Source organism: Physella acuta, unplaced genomic scaffold, assembly GCF_028476545.2.
Source record: "Physella acuta isolate Inbredline_101_S28 unplaced genomic scaffold, ASM2847654v3 ptg000806l, whole genome shotgun sequence".
Classification (NCBI taxonomy): Eukaryota; Metazoa; Mollusca; class Gastropoda; family Physidae; genus Physella; species Physella acuta.
This window is the reverse complement of record NW_026732324.1, coordinates 139,564-152,965: the sequence shown is the minus strand read 5'-3', so window position 1 is coordinate 152,965 and position 13,402 is coordinate 139,564. Positions and strand designations below refer to the sequence as shown.

Sequence of the window (13,402 nt, the reverse complement as noted above, 5' to 3'; positions counted from 1 at the left end):
AAAGCTGCGTATGTCGAGAGCTTTTAAAACCTCTTTCATAAACGATGCGTAATGTTTTATAGTTTATATAAAAATAAAATTGGTTTTTATTAATTATCATTTAAATAAAAACAAGCGATCTTCATACATTTGATATTCTTTTAATGTATCAAATTAATTTTTCTAAACACATTATAGATTTTACTTATAATATTATTGATTATTTTACAGACAGTTCCGTGAAAAATCAATCCCAGTAGAAAAGATTGATACGCACACATAGATTCTCGTAAAAATTGATATAGTTAATTGCAAGTAAGATTTAAGATAACCATTATATCTATATTCCTGGGGGGGGGGGGGTCGTTCAAAGTGGACACCTCGTGTGGATGAGGGAAGGGGTGGTAAGAAATTATTGTGTGGGTTATAAACGGGATGGGCACTAACAGCGCCGGGGACTAAATTTTGTAATAACAGCTGTTGTCGATGTGGAACAGTTTGAGATCCATGGTACTTGTTACGGTGACAAAAATATAGGCCTGATGGGGGTCCGGTATAAGGCTAGAATTAGAGAGCGTTTAAATCTGGTGCCGAACTAGAATTAGAGAGCGTTAAAATAATCTGGTGCCGTACTAGAATTAGAGAGCGTTAAAATAATCTGGTGCCGTGCTAGAATTAGAGAGCGTTTAAATCTGGTGCCGTACTAGAATTAGAGAGCGTTAAAATAATCTGGTGCCGTACTAGAATTAGAGAGCGTTAAAATAATCTGGTGCCGTACTAGAATTAGTGACCGTTTAAATCTGGTGCCGTACTAGAATTAGTGAGCGTTAAAATAATCTGGTGCCGTACTAGAATTAGAGAGCGTTTAAATCTGGTGCCGTACTAGAATTAGTGAGCGTTTAAATCTGGTGCCGTACTAGAATTAGTGAGCGTTTAAATCTGGTGCCGTACTAGAATTAGAGAGCGTTTAAATCTGGTGCCGTACTAGAATTGGAGAGCGTTTAAATCTGGTGCCGTACTAGAATTAGAGAGCGTTTAAATCTGGTGCCGTACTAGAATAAGTGAGCGTTTAAATCTGGTGCCGTACTAGAATTAGAGAGCGTTTAAATCTGGTGCCGTACTAGAATTAGTGAGCGTTTAAATCTGGTGCCGTACTAGAATTAGAGAGCGTTTAAATCTGGTGCCGTACTATAATTAGTGAGCGTTTAAATCTGGTGCCGTACTAGAATTAGTGAGCGTTTAAATCTGGTGCCGTACTAGAATTAGAGAGCGTTTAAATCTGGTGCCGTACTAGAATTAGTGAGCGTTTAAATCTGGTGCCGTACTAGAATTAGAGAGCGTTAAAATAATCTGGTGCCGTACTAGAATTAGAGAGCGTTAAAATAATCTGGTGCCGTAGGAGAATTAGAGAGCGTTAAAATAATCTGGTGCCGTACGAAAATTAGAGAGCGTTTAAATCTGGTGCCGTACTAGAATTAGAGAGCGTTTAAATCTGGTGCCTACAATTAGAGAGCGTTAAAACCAGAGAGGAAACCATGGCATTTCTCTGATGGCTAAAGCGCAAACAACTCCCGCTCATTCCCGTAATGGACTAGGGCTTTGTCACGTGGGTTATGGCTGAATCAAAGGGAAGAATTGATTGGGTGTTTAACGCGGGGTCAATTAGGGCATCAGCAACCTCAGAGATCAGCTGTGTTTTGTGTTCATTTTATGATACATCGATTTAACGTTTGTCTATGTGACGTCTGTATAAGGTTTGTATATGTAACGTCTATTTAAGGTTTGTAACATGTCTATGTAACGTCTATTTAAGGTTTGTGTATGTAACGTCTGTATAAGGTTTGTAACATAATTGTGTAATGTCTGTATAAGGTTTGTCTATGTAACGTCTATATAAGGTGTGCAACGTGTATGTAACATCTGTATAAGGTTTGTGTATGTGTAACGTCTGTATAAGGTTTGTAACATGTCTATGTAACGTCTATATAAGGTTTGTAACATGTATGTAATGTCTGTATAAGGTTTGTGTGTGTAACGTCTATTTAAGGTTTGTGTTTGTAACGTCTTTATAAGGTTTGTAATATGTGTATGTGTAACGTCTGTATAAGGTTTGTGACATATGTATGTAACGTCTATTTAAGGTTTGTGTATGTAACGTCTATATAAGGTTTGTAGCATGTGTATGTACGTGTGTATAAGGTTTGTGACATATGTATGTAATGTCTGTGTAAGGTTTGTAACATATGTATGTAACATCTATTTAAGGTTTGTGTATGTAACGTCTGTATAAGGTTTGTAAAATGTGTATACAATGTATATGTAATGTCTATGTAACATGTGTATGTAACGTCTATATTATAAGGTTTGTGACATGTGTATGTACTTTCTATGTAACGTCTCTATAAGGGTTGTGTATATAACATCTGTATAAAGTTTGTAACAGATGTATGTAATGTCTGTATAAGGTTTGTGACATATGTATGTCTATTTAAGGTTTGTGTATGTAACGTCTGTATAAGTTTTGCAACATGTGTATGCAATGTCTTAATAATGTTTATGACATGAGTATGTAGGCTGCTGTCTTTATAAGGTTTGTGACGTTTCTATGTAACGTTCATGAACATCCATGTAACGTATGTGTAACATTGATAAAAGTCAGTGTATCGCCGATTAATTATTTTCACAATAAAACATTCTACGACTATTTATTTCATCTCTACTAAATGTATTAAAAACAATTTCACAGGCGTGATCTTTCGCTACAGTAAATGTGATGAGACTCAAATTGTAAATTTAAAACAGAAAAAAAAAAATAATAAACTCTATTTTAATCAAAAACATTCAATCACACGATAATCACGTGACAAGAATGCTATTTTTAAAACAGACAAAAAAAAACAATTTTAAAGTGTAAAAAAAAAATTCGCCGTCAGGGATTTTAATTTTCAATTTAGCCATGGAAGACGCCTGGTATTTTATGCGGGATGAATTTCTCGTCTGCTACAATGCACGTGGTCAGGTGTGCCAGTGCCCCCAGCTTGAGCCGTCTGATGCTTACTGAGATTGGGGGGGGGGGGGGGGGGGAATGGGCGTATCTGGGTATCTGGGATTGGAGGGATAAATCTAAAAAAAAAGGTGTTGATTGTAGGACTATTCAACAATTTTGACTTATTGATTGGAAGAATGAACTCAATAATTTTAATTTATTGATTGGAATCATACATCTTTAGGCAGGATTTATTCGACAAGCATAACACCACCAGTGCTTCTTTCAGCCTTTTTTTCTCAGGGGATGGGAGGCACGTGAAACATGATTTTTTTTAATTTATTTTTTTGGGTGGGGGGGGGGTGACTAAATTTTCCGGGGGGGGGGGGGGCGACGCTGGTTAAAAGTATATATCTATCTATTTATGAATGAAATTGTGTGTGCGCGCGTGAATTACTACACCTTTTATCCGATCGCGACGCTGGTTAAAAGTATATATCTATCTATTTATGAATGAAATTGTGTGTGCGCGCGTGCATTACTACACCTTTTATCCGATCGCCATAAAACTTTGGGGAGTTGATGAGAATACTCCCAGAAAGGATCGCTTATCAAATATTTGTTGTTTTTTTTAAGTTTTGGACCATACTATTACAATTGCTCAAACCTCGTTTTGTCTGTTGATGTGTGCCCCCAGATTCCTCAGAAGGTAGATGATCCTGGCGCCTTGCATGCCAAATCCCGATGTCTTGATCAAACTCTCCACCGCAAGGAAGAAACCATTGCGCATCTGGAAAAACAAAATTTAAAATCGTCCCCATTGTACCTTTGGTCAAGGGGTCAGATGAGCTCTACTTTGTCTGCTAGATGGACTGTCGGTTCTGAATTAGTACTTTATTATTTTTTTTTATATTTAGAGTTTTTTTTCTGTTTGTTCTTGTCAAAGTAAACATCTGGGCTTATTTTAAACTTTCCCCACAAACACATTTGAAAAACGTTGAACCACTACACCTCAACCACCAAACCTGAACCACCAAACCTGAACCACCAAACCTGAACCACCAAACCTGAACCACCAAACATGAACCACCAAGCCTGAACCACCAAACCTGAACCACCAAACCTGAACCACCAAACCTGAACCACCAAGCCTGAACCACCAAACCTGAACCACCAAACCTGAACCACCAAACCTGAACCACCAAACCTGAACCACCAAACATGAACCATCAAACCTGAACCACCAAAACTGAACCACCAAACCTGAACCACCAAGCCTGAACCACCAAACCTGAACCACCAAACCTGAACCACCAAACCTGAACCACCAAATCTGAACCACCAAACCTGAACCACCAAACCTGAACCACCAAAACTGAACCACCAAACGAACCACCAAACCTGAACCACCAAACCTGAACTACCAAAACTGAACCACCAAACTTGAACCACCAAACCTGAACCACCAACCCTGAACCACCAAACCTGAACCACCAAACGAACCACCAAACCTGAACCACCAAACCTGAACCACCAAACCTGAACCACCAACCCTGAACCACCAAACCTGAACCACCAAACGAACCACCAAACCTGAACCACCAAACCTGAACCACCAAACGAACCACCAAACCTGAACCACCAAACCTGAACCACCAAACGAACCACCAAACCTGAACCACCAAACCTGAACCACCAAACGAACCACCAAACCTGAACCACTAAATCTGAACCACCAAGTCTCCAAGACAGAATAGGGGCTGACCGGAAAACGAAACCGGAACCGGTTAGAAATCGAACGTGAAGATAGATGTGTATACAGCCGTGCAAGGCGTGACGTCAGACGAGTTTTATTAATATGCTGGACGGGCATGGCGTGAAGGCGAATAAATCGGTGCCCGCCATTTCGTGTGTCATGTTCATCTAGAACCGTGGCCGCACCAGGGATTAGATCAGTGCGCTGTTTTATTGGAGCTTGGGATAATGGGCCAAATCCGATTTTTTTCTGGCCCTGAGAAGGATAATCTTTGACAAATGGGAGTGAGAAATTAATGGGTTGGGTAGTGGTTGATGGGGGAAATTAATGGGTTGGGTAGTGGTTGATGGGGGAAATTAATGGGTTGGGTAGTGGTTGATGGGGGAAATTAATGGGTTGGGTAGTGGTTGATGGGGGAAATTAATGGGTTGGGTAGTGGTTGATGGGGGAAATTAATGGGTTGGGTAGTGCTTGATGGGGAAATTAATGGGTTGGGTAGTGCTTGATGGGGAAATTAATGGGTTGGGTAGTGCTTGATGGGGGAAATTAATGGGTTGGGTAGTGGTTGATGGGAGAAATTAATGGGTTGGGTAGTGCTTGATGGGGGAAATTAATGGGTTGGGTAGTGCTTGATGGGGGAAATTAATGGGTTGGGTAGTGCTTGATGGGGAAATTAATGGGTTGGGTAGTGCTTGATGGGGGAAATTAATGGGTTGGGTAGTGCTTGATGGGGGAAATTAATGGGTTGGGTAGTGCTTGATGGAGGAAATTAATGGGTTGGGTAGTGCTTGATGGGGGAAATTAATGGGTTGGGTAGTGCCTGATGGGGGAAATTAATGGGTTGGGTAGTGCTTGATGGGGGAAATTAATGGGTTGGGTAGTGCTTGATGGGGGAAATTAATGGGTTGGGTAGTGCTTGATGGGGGAAATTAATGGGTTGGGTAGTGCTTGATGGGGAAATTAATGGGTTGGGTAGTGCTTGATGGAGGAATGTAGGGGTAATTAATGGGTTGGGTGTTGCATTAAATTTATGGAACCTACTAGCGACAAAAGCATTGAATGTATGGAACCTACTAGCGACAAAAGCATTGAATGTATGGAACCTACTAGCGACAAAAGCATTGAATGTATGGAACCTACTAGCGACAAAAGCATTGAACGTATGGAACCTACTAGCGACAAAAGCATTGAATGTATGGAACCTACTAGCGACAAAAGCATTGAATGTATGGAACCTACTAGCGACAAAAGCATTGAATGTATGGGACTTACTAACGACAAAAGCATTACAAGCTGGAAGAAGCAGAAAAGAAATGACACACGATATCCAGGACAAGAAACTGAAGATCAATCTCAAATTTCGAGACAAAATTTAATTTAGAATCTCCCGCTTTGATTAATTTTTTTTTGTCGGTTCAAGTTTGGCTTTGTAGAGGAGTTTAGATCACGAGTTGAACAAATCAAACGTGTGGAGGGTAAAAAAAATGTTCATTCATAAGAACGAACCACTTTTTTACGACATCGATATCACGCGGAGAAACCAGGTTTTTTACTCATTTCTAGTTAAACAGGAATTTTTTTATTTTATCAGAAGCTGTTCTACACTTCGCGCGACCCCCCCCCCCCCTGCTCACTCATTCTTCCACTCAGGTCCCCATAGTTTTAGATGAACACAAAATGTGCAAACTGGTCGCATGAAAACCAGACATCTTTTTTTTTAAAGGAAAGGCTCAAGAAGATATATTTACTGTTGGGCGATGGGTAAGCTAAAGTACAAGTAGGTACTGATGGGTAGGCTAAAGTAAATGTAGTTACTGAGGTTTTGTCACGTCGGTCTACAGCTTTGGTATGATTGCTTGACAACAACAATAACAACAACAACAACAACACACAACACAACACAGTGGTTCTCAATGTCTTGGTTAGGACGACAGGTCATGTCAATCACGTGATCAGAAATGTAAGGGTTAACGCCAAGTTAACGTACAGAATTTGGATATATATATATATATATATATATATATATATATATATATATATATATATATATATCACTAAGTATACAGATATATAGATAACTAATTATACAGATATATAGATACAACCGTACAAAGATACATAATTAAATATAAGTAGATTCTGGGTCAGTAGATGGACAAATATGTAATTATGTAGGCATGTACATTAATAGATACAAAAAATATAGATATACATATAAAGGGCCTATATGTATATATATATATATATATATATATATATATATATATATATATATATATATATATATATATATATATATATATATATGTATATATATATGTATATATATATATATATATATATATATATATATATATATATATATATATATATATATATATATATATATATATATAATGGCTAAATCTTTTTGTAAGACATCGTTTCCATCTATAAAAAGCCATTAGGAATATAAGCATCCATGCGTGTACAAGTTAAATATTGTCTGGAAATTTGGGAGGGGGGGGGGTGGAGGGGGAGGATGGATTGAACGTCAACGATAGTATTGGTTCTAATTCTTTGCTCTTGTTATTTTATTTTATTTTCTGAAGCACACTCTTGTTGAAACTACAATTTTGAAGTGTTATCTATAAATACTAAGATAATTTAGTTCAGCGGATTACAACCTTTGGATGATGGTAGATGAGAAAAGTTGTTTGTTTTTTCACAATACAAACGAATATTCCAAAATAAAATAAAAACTACAGTCTAATGGCTGTAAATATTTCTTACATTTTCTACTTCTATTCTTCACGCCTGCCATTTCTTTAACTCAAAAAGTCAATGCCCTAAAAGGTCAACGCCCACTGACCCGGATATACATCTACACGAATCACTCCTGTTATCGTCTCAACAGCGATGACGTCATGTTTGCTCCCAGCGTAACCACAAGAGAGAATTGAATTATTTTAGCTTGAAAACCTAATTAAAAACTTGAACGCCGGACGGTAATATGGCGGACGACGAGCTCGCCTTCCCTCTGAGGTTAGGAAATTTAATCAGGCGGCAAAGGCTGTCCCTTTCAATGCCTGATTACTGTCATTTTCGGCAGTCGGCGCTGTGTGTGGCTGCAGCGTGACGTCACGGCGTAGTGCCCGGCCCAGACGAATTATGGGAGAAATATTTCCAGACAGCGGAAAACTAGTGCAGGTCACGGTGACCGAGCTTTTGTTTCTCAGCAGCTAAAATAATGTTCAGCTAAACTGACAGCTAAAATAATGTTCAGCTACACTCACAGCTAAAATAATGTTCAGCTAAACTCACAGCTAAAATAATGCTCAGTTAAACTTACAGCTAAAATAATGTTCAGCTAAACTCACAGCTAAAATAATGTTCAGCTAAACCGAAGAGCTTCTTTGTTATCTGGTCGATAGTGAAGTTGGTTTCGACGTGTCTTGTTTATGTACGTCCATTAGGCTCCGACTGCGGTGCTTATAGTGTTTCATACTACGGCCATGTCAGTCATGTGACTTGGCCATCTCAGACATGGAACTTGGCCTTGTCAGACTCAGGACTTGGCCATGTCAAGGACTCGACTTGGCCATGTAATGTATGTATCTTGGCCATGTCAAGGACTCGACTTGGCCATCCTAGACATAAGATTTGGCCATCTCAAGGAACTGACTTAGCCACCTCAGATATGGGATTTGGCCATCTCAACATGGGACTTGGCCCACACAGATGCTAAAAGTATACATGTTTCTGGTAACATCACTAGTAGTGTAGCATGGTATGTGCGAGAGGACATGTGTTGGTTGGCGCATGTTACTATTTATAAATACAAGATGCAGGTAGTGGATGGGGACATAACGAGCGACTAAAGAGAAAACAAAACACGCTTCTCGCCCCTGACGTTAAAGTGCTTAGCTCCAACAGTAAGTGACAGTAATGACACCCATTTATACTTTGCTGCCTCTCTCGTCACCAAAAGTTCTCTGCTACAAGGCTAGCGTCCCAGAATAGTCGAGAAACAATAGATATAAAGCAGTAATGAGACCAGCCTAGCTAACTGCTAGCCTCAAGCCGTTGGTAATGGTAGGCCCACTGCGCCCACGGGCTTTAAAAGGGGAGGTAATGTACTGTGATTGCACGGTGACTGGTATCAATAATAAATTATCTCCCATTAGCCAGCAGTACGCCGCATTAGAACGGCAGCAGGGAAAACGGCGGGTGATTGATGGTGCAGCAGACGAACAATGGAAAGTGCTGCACCGCGCCTGCTGGCTGAAAGGTGCTGACGACAGCAGCAACAGTGAGCCTGATATCCACGCCATCACCACCTGTGAGTTCAATAAATCACCGGGGAGGGGCACGGGGGTAGCTATGACACACCAATCTGTCGCAAATAACGGTATAGAAAATGTTGCACATTAAAAATTGAACGTTTATTGTGAGATCAGGCTATTAAAGATATGTTCTGGTAAATACGTGATGAAAAGAGGAGAAACTTAGTACGGATGAGCTTTATAGCTGGCCAACTAAATTTCATTGGCTGGCTGCATTGTGTTTTAACGCTAATTATCTTTTCTTAAATTCAAGCTTTTTATCTTACTAAATGTTTTTATTCTGTTTTTTTTTAAACTGAATTGTGTTTTTCTCACCAAATATTTTCGTCTTCTTATATTTTTTAAATAGGATATTTTTAGGCTAAATATTCTTTCACCTCATGTTAAACTAAATAATTGTCTGCGTCTGTTTGTAGATTTGGAACAGCAATAAAAACTTAAATTCAAAAACCTACAAACGAATTAAACGAAATGTAACTTCAATCCGTTTATTGTATGACAGTTATGATATGTGTTTCTAAAAGATGTGTCTGAAGATGATAAGTCTGTTATATTAATATGTCTGTTATAATGATGTATCTGTTACAATGTCTGAAGATTATTTTTTAACACCGAGGTAATGCACACCCCTCAATTTTCATGTGTTGTTGTGTGCTTCAGACAGCAAACATTTCCTATGTCAAAATAAATAGATGTTTACCAAATTAAAACTAGGCATATTTTTAAATGGACCCCTCATGTCGTAATATTACTTTGATTAAATTCCCAACAAACATAATGTAGAATAGATTTCGTTTCGCAGATGTTTTAAACAATAAATGAAAATTTCAAGCCGACAAATTTATTTCTTTATTTTATATCATAGGCGGCACTTTGTCCAGTCAGTTAGTGGCACCACTCGTGAATCAGTCAGTTAGTGGCACCACTAGTGCATCAGTCAGCTAGAGGTACTACTAGTCCGTCAGTCATTTAGTTTTGGGTTATGCTTAGTGTTAGGATTTGTTAAGGGCATATTTGGGATAATTAAAACAGGGGTTAATATCCTACTATATTTTTGGGATAGGAGTAAATAGATAGGGGTAAAATTAACTAGGGGTGGGGGGGGGGGGGGGTGTCAGCAGCACATCTACTGAAACTAATTTGATGCAACTAACCAGGATGTTTATATAACCCAGCTAATAAACAGGACCAGCCTAGTGGCAGTTAATCAGTGACGTCTCGCCTACAGCCTCGTCTTTTGATGCAGCCACTTGCACGGCCGTACAGTTTTCATTAGAAGTTCTCATTTGACTTTGTTTAGATTTCTCTAATAATGAGGTAAGGGCGAAGGTCTGGTCACATTAATTGACCGTCACTCGGTGTTAAAGGACAAGGCGATAACAGAATGTTTGGAGAATCTTTGCACATGTTGGATTGTGTGCCAATCTTTACCGAAATTCTTCTTCTTCTTCAGTCTTAATTTTTAGTGTTGGGAGGGATCGAGCCTTATCTGCCAGAGGGTTTGAACTCGAGACTTTTTTCGAATTTATCAACCATGAGCTTTGCCGAATCGACCATGCTTCCATCACAATTAAGGATACGTGTTATGCGCCTTTGAGGCCATTGACTCCTATTTCAGCCTGCTTTTCTTTTTTGGATTTGCTTCCATAGCCTTTGTCCAACCAAGAACAAACTACAAGGCAGCAGTTGTTTGATTTTGGAGTTGTCTCTCCTAGAAGAGTGACTGTCCCCAACTAACGAGCCTCATCTGCCCGAGGGTTCGAACTCGAGACCTTTCGGTTTAGCAACCATGAGCTTTACCGACTCGACCACGCCAACCCCCTTTTTGCCGAAATTGAGTTTCGGGTAAATCGTTGCCTATGTAGAGCCTCGCTAGAGTATTTGAGTATAAAGACATTAAGGTTTTAGTATTTTTGGTAACTCAATTATTTTTTTTAAATGCCAAAAAAAAAAAATTCAGAAGATCAATAACGGAGTTTTTGTACAGCCAATCAACGCTTGCCTTACAAAGTAAAACTACAGGTTACAAATTAGACTGCATGAAAATAAACAGAAATGTAGCCATAAACAAAACATTATTTTCAACTTCTTTACATTTGCAACTTTTATATCATTGATTCTTAAAATATAAAATTTTTGAAATTATTTCAAGCTTAAGTTTTTATTTTTTTAACACGTTTTTATTAACTCAGCTTCGCGTGTGTTTGTTGTTAAAATTGACATCGAAAATTAACCCACTTCTGATTGCTCAATAGATCTGAAATTTGGCATGTAGGCTACTTTCGCCTAACAATTTCAGATGCAATCATAAAAACTAGCAATTAGAGACGGTAATTAGCTTAATTTAATTACGCCCCAAGGACCATAAAATTGAGGACATGATTTCTAAAGATACCGACAAGACTGGAGGCTTATAGACACAGTTACTTCGGCCCCAATCGATGTGAGCGCGCTGGCCGTGATCGTATAGTGGTTAGTACTTCGCGTTGTGGCCGCGACAACCCAGGTTCGAATCCTGGTCGCTCAAGATTTTTTTAGTCCGTGTATTTATAAACACTTAGTCAATTCATACTTAATCAAGTCATTAGATAAAGTAGAAAATAAACTATATAAAAAACTTTTTTAAAAACCACGTTTTTTCATGTGTAGCAACGGACTAAAAAGGAGAAAATAAAATACTTAAAAAAAAACTTTTTAAAAAACCACGTTTTTCTTGTGGACTAAAAAGTAGAAAATAACTATTTACATACATTTGATGACAAAAAACGTGGGTCGGGCAGATGGGTCGGGAAATTTGATGGTGAACGTACCCACGTTTTTTGTCATCAAATGTATGTAAATAGTTATTTTCTACTTTTTAGTCCACAAGAAAAACGTGGTTTTTTAAAAAGTTTTTTTTAAGTATTTTATTATTTTTTTACGGCCGTTATGAACGCAACATTGGGAAAACACGATGTGTATCCATGTCAACAACATTGATAGAAGGACTCTCTTCAACTCGTTGATGTCCATTATAAGTCTGAAACCTACACGTCTAGCGTGCTGTAATAACTGAAGAATCTAACATTTAAGCCTAATCCTTACGTGTAACGACAATACAAGCTTGGATGTTAGTTTGAAACAAATTTCCTTGGGAAACAAAATGCTATTTCTGTGATTAAGTGGTTAGGTATATTTCGAGAGTCTTTAAATAAACATCAAAGCATGATGTGACTATGACGTAGATCTGAAGGAGGTGAGGGGAGGGCTTCTGTCGGCACATTGCCAGGTGGGGTTTTTCTCTACCCATCATTCCCCCTCCCTCCCCCCCCCCCCCCCACCTCTCCAATACACACGTACCCTCACCCCCAATTCCCATCAAATGTCCCCACGAAATGTAAGTCTCCGTGCTCAGATTAACCTAATAAAGCCATTGTACACAACACGGCCGTGCACAATAAAAATATTCAGGTTCAAAATACTGTGGTACAAAATATAACTGTAAGAAATTCTAAAAAGTCAGAAAATTGTGGTACAATATTATGTTGTAACAACAATAAAGTACAAAATATTATGGTACAGGAACACCTCAACAAAAGCACAATGAGATATCTCAGTCTAGGATTTTATGGACCAACAATATTATGGTACAGGAACATAATATCAACAACGGCACAATAAGATATCTCAGTCTAGGACTTTATGGACCAATGATATTATGGTACAGGAACATAATCTCAACAAAGGCACAATAAGATATCTCAGTCTAGGACTTTATGGACCAATGATAGTATGGTACAGGAACATAATCTCAACAAAGGCACAATAAGATATCTCAGTCTAGGACTTTATGGACCAACAATATTATGGTACAAGAACATAATTTCAACAAAGGCACAATAAGATATCTCAGTCTAGGACTTTATGGACCAACAAAATTATGGTACAAGAACATAACCTCAACAAAGGCCTAATAAGATATCTCAGTCTAGGACTTTATGGACCAACAATATTATGGTACAAGAACATAACCTCAACAAAGGCACAATAAGATATCTCAGTCTAGGACTTTATGGACCAACAATATTATGGTACAAGAACATAACCTCAACAAAGGCACAATAAGATATCTCAGTCTAGGACTTTATGGACCAACAATATCATGGTACAAGAACATAACCTCAACAAAGGCACAATAAGATATCTCAGTCTAGGACTTTATGGACCAATAATATTATGGTACAAGAACATAACCTCAACAAAGGCCTAATAAGATATCTCAGTCTAGGACTTGTGGACCAAGCGGCGACCGTCGAACCCTTATAAAAAAAAAGATCACCCCCTCCTGGCTACTCATCAATTTTCCGATCTATTCAT

General features: G+C 38.5%; 1 protein-coding gene across 1 annotated transcript in view; it reads right to left on the bottom strand.

Annotated features, from left to right (window-relative positions):
- LOC131951279 (uncharacterized) overlaps positions 1-13,402 on the bottom strand; it is a 132,653-nt gene that overhangs the window by 19,043 nt on the left and 100,208 nt on the right. The window contains exon 3 of the mRNA XM_059313635.1: positions 3,633-3,755. Within this exon, the coding sequence (XP_059169618.1) occupies positions 3,633-3,755 (123 nt within the window). The remainder of the gene's footprint in view (positions 1-3,632; positions 3,756-13,402) is intronic.